A 7443-nucleotide genomic window follows, 5' to 3' on the forward strand; every position below is an offset into this window, starting at 1 on the left:
CCAGTGCCACTGATAAATATATTCGGAATTATTACATATCATAGGGAACTTAATAAAAAAAATATATTTAATATCTACAATTTTGAAACTCGGATGAACCACATCTACACTACACTATACAAAAAGTTAGAGAGACAACGGTATCAATACCGTTTCAAGCAAGACTGGCCTTTAATTGAACTGTTCTTAAATCTGCGGCTAGCATTTCACTTCTTCTTTTTTTCAACTGGTGTGGCATTGCTCCTGTTAAGCTACTACCGGTGCAGCTGGTGCTGATTGATGTTTCTCCTGCTGCTGATGATAGGGTTAGTGTATCTAGCACTATAAACGCCGATCATGCAAGTAATGTTGGTATTGGGAGAAGTGCAACCAGAACTACTGATGTAGCTGCTGCTGCAAATGATGATGATGGTGGTGGTGGTGGTGGTGGTGGTAGTGGTGGTGGTGGTGGTGGTGGTGGTGGTGGTGGTGGTGGTGGTGGTGGTGGTGGTGGTGGTGGTTTTGGTGGTGGTGGTGGTGGTGGTGGTGGTGGTGGTGGTGGTGGTGGTTTTGGTGGTGGTGGTGATGTCGCGCGAAGTGCATTTAGTACTACATATGTCGTTGTTGCTGCTGATGACGCTAATGACAGGGGTGCTACTAGTGCTGCTGGTGTCGCTGTTCCTGATGATTATATAATGACAGCAGTGCAAATATTGCTGCTGCTGGTGACGATGTTGCTGATGATGACGATAATGACAGAAGTGCTACTAGTGATGATGCTGGTGTCGCTGTTGGTTTAAACATATTTATTATAGAATGTGTTAACAAGATATGTTACAAACATTTGCGTTTATAGGATTTGAACGGTAGCAAAGCTAGTAGGGTTCCTTTCCCCAGAAATATATTAACAAACATAGTTACGGTAATTTACATTTTAAACACAAAACAATCAGTAATGTTTCGAGGTTAAACAAGTATGTGAGTATCATTAGAATCAAAATTCTTTTTTGAAATGTTGCAACAGTGTATTTAAGAAAACAAAGTAGAATCAAATAAATAATTTTTAAGAAAAGAAAATGTTAAAACATAGAGAACCGATAGTTATACCATCCCGAACCTTCCCGAGCCTTCGATGAAACTATGGACTGCATCAAACACAGTTAAATTATTTATACGGGAAGGATTATCATCGCCATACAATAATGTGCGCAATGATATATCCGTGTATGGTTCTATAGTTCTCACTAAAATAAATCTTAAATTTGCATGTAAAGTTCAGATCAGAAAAAAGTGAGTCGTGTCTTCTATTTTTCTGGATTGACAAAGCGGCGATGGAACTAGATTTCTATTATATAAAATTTAATATAATTATTATAAATGTTTTTAAGAGAATTACAGTTAGTTCTTAGACGTGTGTGCAACACTTGTTGTCTTCGCCTACCATAACAAAACAATGGATTACTACGAGGTTTATTAATATCAAGGGCCATTTTAAAATCACATATGTTATCAACAAGTTTTGCTTCGTCTGGAAGTGAATGCCAAGCAGAAATTGTTGAGGGCAATAAGGAATTTTAATACAAAGAAGTCCTAGACCGAACACAATCTAAGTGGGATGAATTACGTAACGATCTTGAAGATCGCTCACCAACTGATTGTGGGGACATTGAGGGCAAATATTCTGGACTAAGACCTTTGACCATTTTGAAGAAAAGAATGAGTTTGTGTTTTGACCTTTTTGTACCAAGAGTAAAAAAATGTCGATGTTGATGATGATGACGCTTATGATATGAGTGCTACAAGTGCTGATGCTGACGTAGCTGTTCCTAAAGATGACGATGATGACAGCAGTGCGTCTAATACTGCTGCTGGTGTCACTGTTGCTGCTGATGACGATAATGACATCAGTGCTGCTACTGCTGCTGCTGGTGTCGTTGATGCAATTGTATACGATAACGACAGCAGTGCAACTAGTGATGCTGCTAGTGTCGCTGTTGCTGATGCTAACGAAAACGACAGCAGTTCTACAAGGGCTGCTGATGGTGTCGCTTTTGCTGAAGATGACGATAATTACAAAAGTGCTACCAGTGCTGCTGCTGATGACGATGTTGCTGATGATGACGATCATGACAGAAGTGCTGCTATTGCTTGTGTCGCTGTTGCTGATGATGACGATAATGACAGCAGTGCTACTAATGCTGCTTCTGGTGTCGCTGTTGCTGATGCTGACGATAATGACAGCAGTGCCACTAATGCTGCTGCTGATGTCAATGTTACTGATGATGACGAAATTGACGGCAGTGCTACTAGTGCTGCTGCTGGTGTCGCAATTGTTGATGATGACGATACTGACAGCAGTGCTACTAGTTCTGCTGCTGGTGTCGATGTTGCTGTTTATGACGACGGCAGTGCAACCGGAAATGTCGAGGCGGCTGCTGCTCCTCCAGGAGAGTGCTCGTGTCATTCGCCAAAGAGCCAGTGATACTGTTGTAATTGTTAATTGTGTCTGTATTTGTGCTTGTCGTCTCTTGTGTTGATATAGTGATAAAAAAGTGCTGTGTGTTGTTAATGACTCCGACTCCACAAGTTTGATAAAAGTGAAAGAAAATCATATTTGATACTTTAAATATTTATGGCATTATTTATGGCACTAGAACGTTAAAACTGAGAAACATATGTAAATAACAGCAACAAACGTTTTATTTTATGTCCTACGGATTCGTTCGTAAAGATTCCGATCTTATGCAACATGTATAGGAGCCGCGCTCTGTGAAAAGGGGGTTTATTGCATGTGCGTAAAGTGTCGTCCCAATTAAGTCCTGTGCAATCAGTGATGACATTTTCCGCCTAAACTGGGACTTTCTTTTAACGAAAAATACCATAAAAGCGGAAAGTGTCGTCCCTGATTAGCATGTGCGGACTGCATAAAATCCGCTTTTCACAGAGCACAGCTCATATATTTTGAAAGTTTTATGCAAGTTTAAAGCCTATGAGGCACCTACTTAAGTATGATCGAGATTTTTAAGTCCCTTAATTTTAAAATAGACATACAAACTGGCGAGGATTAAAGGCTCCGAAAACGCAGTAGTTAAGGAACGAATGTGAGAAGACTATTTGAGTCGCGTTCTGAGAATCTGGGCTTAATGCATGTGCGTAAAGTGTCGTTCCAGATTAGCCTGTGCAGTCCGCACAGGCTAATCAGGGACGACACTTTCCGCCTTAATTGGATCTTTGCTTTACGCACATGCATTATGCCCAGTTTTCTCAGAACACGACTCATTATGTCATCAAATAAATATATCAGTGACGATTAAAACAGCAAAGAAACACACATGCCATTATTCCATTGAACATTTTAGTCCCTGAAACTTGTAAATGCATATATAGGGAATCTCAGCTTTCCCATCGCTAGCCATTGAGAGGCAACATATTTACTACTTAATATCAGGATTATGAAAATTGCATTAAGGCAAGACCAGTTGTCTATCGAAATTTGCTCAACTTTGAAGCAAGCAAACGAAATAAAATATAAAGAAGAAAATATTATTCCTTTTTTAATTGTCAGATGGAAACGCAATGCGCAGAATAAAAAAATAGTAAGTGCATATTTGTCAAGCAATTTTGCCAAACGTTTATATTACAATAGTGTCCTAATTAGTTTTACTTTTGTTTGCTTTTTTAATTACTTTTTACAAAATGTGTCTATGTTGTAAAATATCAACTAAACCAAAATGAGCAGGTAAATATTCTGGTTTGGGTAAACATGGACGCAAGGCAATAAAAACAACGAAAAATGCGAACAAACATCTTTATTAAAATTAAAATTACAACGAAGCAGACAAGAGCCCCAGAAACACAAAGTACATATTATTCTGAAATACTCCCGATGACTTGGGTAATGAATATTTAACCCTTGGACTCACAAAATCTCCACCATTTTCCTTAGGACCTGTTCTAACCAGAATCATTCTGCTTATGAACGAGAACTAGTTTAAGAAAATAGCCTTTTATAATATGAACAATAACCTTACAATATCCACAATCGAGTCAATATTATACTGTAGATTTCGATTTAGTGATATACAATGCGTCTATGTTTTGGAAGTTGCACAAAATATAATTTAAAGAAATAACAATGGCCCATTATTAGTAATATTTGACGTGTCCCGCATAGATAAATTCATTGTACTTAATGATTGTTATCTCTTCAACGGTCTGCTGTGATCACATGCGGAACAGCAAAATAAAACGCAACGCCTTTTTTGACGGTTCAAAACAATGTTGCGACAACGGTAAAACAGAAAACTTTGCTGATTAAAAAATGGAATAATTTGAATACATAATTGAATATCGATTGATAAAATGAACGTGTTATATTCGAATTAACGTTAAGGTATATTATACAAATATCGCATTGTCGTCTAAATCGCTAGTTAACAATGGAATGATAGAATCTTGCATTCAAGCATTTAATGATACAGAGCTTCGTTGCCTTAATATTAATTAGCCGTGAATTCGTTTTAAAACACAAATAACAGGTTGACACAAAGACATTATCATATTTTAAAACCAAAAAGCTGTAAAAGTATTAATAATTAACCATTACTGTGTTCCAATTATAGCAACTCTTCATATTTACGGTATAAGGCGATTCGCGCTTCTCCCGAAAACATGCGTAAAACCAGTTTCACACTGGGCTGGGTTGAATATCTTCACAACATCATATACAGTGAAACAAAAAAATAGCCCCGTCCATGTATTTGAATGATGAATCGCTGGAAAAGAAGCAGGTATGTTTAATTATTGGTACGAAAGCTGCAGGTGCGAGCGCACATTTATCTGTTACTTTACCACCATGTTAACACCTATTACTGCCATTTTGCCAGTGTCAAGTGGTTAATGTTATCTCCCTGTCCGCTAAATGTCCACGCCAAGAGTGCGAACTTGAAAAATTAACAGTCGTTTTAATTGTTTGTCACAAATACAATATTCCACCATAAATCTTTGGCCAGTGACACTTGATAGCCGGTTAATTATAATTCCCGTACTCATGGCGAACGGTCTCCTGGCTTGTAAGTACTTGATGGCAAGGGTCGAGCTTTACGTCAACATGTCAAACTGGTTCGGAAACAGTGTTCTCTACCATGATCTAGCTAGATCTAAATCGTTTGTTTTAAATTGTTGTTTACTTTTTTTTCTTAGTAGTGTTTGATACTTTGTGGTTGTTCGATGTTTTTCATTCATGTTTGTGTTATTTTGTTGCTTTTTACTTCTTTTGTGAGTGTTTGTGGGATACATGTACTTGTTGTGTGTTATTGTCGATGGGTTTGTTGGCGTGGTGGGAGGCTTTTGCTTTTGTTCTTAATGTTCTGTGGTTGGTCATTTTCAGTTGACAATCGCTCTATTCTGTGGTTTTGCATGTTTTTGTGTTGGGTCATTTCGAGTTGAAGACCGCTCTATTCTGAGTCGAGAACGCAGTGTTATTAGCCCATTTATGCCTAGCGTCTAGAAAAAAAGGCATTGGCAAACAGCGTAGACCCAGATGAGACGCCGCATGATGCGGCGTCTCATCAGGGTCTGCGCTGTTTGCTTAAAAGAATTTCTGTAAGATATATTCTATATATAGAAATAAATTTACCAGACATCCCTAATTTTATAAATAAATTTATCCAATTTAGAAGGATGGGAGAGTCCACTAGGCAAATATGGGTTAATAACGTAGAACGTATCGGTAGATGCAATTTCTAAAACGTACACCGCTCGTTTGTGAGACTATAACCCGAACGGCAGAAGTAATGTCAGATTGCACCCGAACCCCACCATCAGAGTTGCATCGTGCCCACAAAAAAGCATACATTGAACAATAAATACAAATTCATTTTAATGTTTTATGCATCGTTGTTTATCAGCCCATCAACAACAATTTTCCAATTATCACAAGTTAAACACGCGGTCTTGACATTGCACTTAAAGAAGTATTATATTAATGCTTACACACCTGTTTCATTATTGTATGTTTTACCATTCGAAAAAATTGTAAACCAAGTACCGGTACATAAAAGTATGGCAACATTTTTAAAAACAGCCAGATCCGTTTTCGAAATGTTTGATGTGCACATTTCTCGGGATAATTAACTTAGATATTTATTGATAACAATTCATTATTTAAGTAAAACAAGATTGCCAGTTGTTTAAAAAATATTTGATTGAACATTATTAATTATGTATTATAGCCTCGCTGAATGGAAACCTCGCTTAATTCGTGAGCGTAATGTGTCGTCACAGATAAGTCTGCGAAGTCGGCACAGGCATATCAGGTATGACACCCTCCGCTTTTATGGAATTTTTCGTTTGAAGGCAGTCTTTTCTAAAAGAAAATCCAGTTTAGGCAGACATTGTCGTCCCAGATTAGCCTGTGCGCAATGTAATTTAATCTATTAAAGTATAAATGGTATTCAAGCTAATATTATAAATGTGTATTTATAAGTTCTAGCAGACGTTGAACACATAAGAAAAATGTAAAGGAAGTCAAACACATATAAATTTCTATTTCAAATTATTAAAAGTATTCGACACAATTCAGAGAACGCTGCGAAAATGTCTGTTATAAACTAATATAGAGAAACATTTCTAATTCAAGTAACTATTATTCGATCGATTCCCTTAATATTCTTACTCACCGCGACTTTCGCTATGTGAAAGCTACAGGCCTTAAATCACAAATACATGTAATGATTATTGCTCAAATCACCGGCTTTTGGAGTAGCAATAAATCTTATGCGAGGTTGTGAAGTGTTGAAATTGTGATAAGTGCTCTCAAGGTCCACCTGTCGCGAACCTGTCCCGCGGTAAAAAGGTTACTCACGCAAATCCATGGTCGTCGATGAATATTATACCAAATTAGCACAGTCCGCGTATAATTATTTTAACCGACTATGCGACGTTTCCATTTTAATGACTTTAGATTAATATGTTTACATAACATGAACACACACAAGCATTTAAGTAATGTCTGCGTGCTATTTTAACTATGTTGTGTACACGATACTTATATTGTTATATGTATTGACAAAGAAAAAGCAGTCCGTTGTTAGTTTGATTGACAATATTTAACTCGAATAAATTTCCGTTGCTGTTAAATACAGTTAGCCCTTAAAAATGTTATGGTAGAATATGTTGTCACGTCATGTTATAATATAAAAAGATTTAACAATAAATCGTTGTTCAACTCTAAAATAATAAAATATTTTCATATTCCCTTTAGATTTCCTTAAAATTGAAATTCACAATCGCTTGTTGTAACAAAAACACTTCAAACTAGAGATGTTTTTCTGAAATATTAACTAATCTGGCCCTATAGTTTCTGTGTGTAATATAATGATGATAAATATCGTCTAGTAATGAATTCAGTTTCCATTCAGCTTCTATACAAGAAAGAACATGCGCATTCAATACTGACACTTT

The 7443-nt window shown here is 36.9% G+C and overlaps 1 protein-coding gene across 1 annotated transcript; it reads left to right on the top strand.

Annotated features, from left to right (window-relative positions):
• Nucleotides 1-1768: 1768 nt before the first annotated feature.
• On the top strand, nucleotides 1769-2461 carry LOC127846010 (dentin sialophosphoprotein-like). The gene has a single exon (XM_052377191.1). It carries the CDS (start codon nucleotides 1769-1771, stop codon nucleotides 2459-2461), a length of 693 nt encoding a protein of 230 aa, XP_052233151.1.
• Nucleotides 2462-7443: the final 4982 nt, after the last annotated feature.

Source organism: Dreissena polymorpha, chromosome 9 (genome assembly GCF_020536995.1).
Source record: "Dreissena polymorpha isolate Duluth1 chromosome 9, UMN_Dpol_1.0, whole genome shotgun sequence".
Lineage (NCBI taxonomy): Eukaryota > Metazoa > Mollusca > Bivalvia > Myida > Dreissenidae > Dreissena > Dreissena polymorpha.

Coding starts and splice junctions, on each gene's coding strand:
- LOC127846010 (XM_052377191.1), top strand. CDS start 1,769: ATGAGTGCTACAAGTGCTGATGCTGACGTAGCTGTTCCTAAAGATGAC.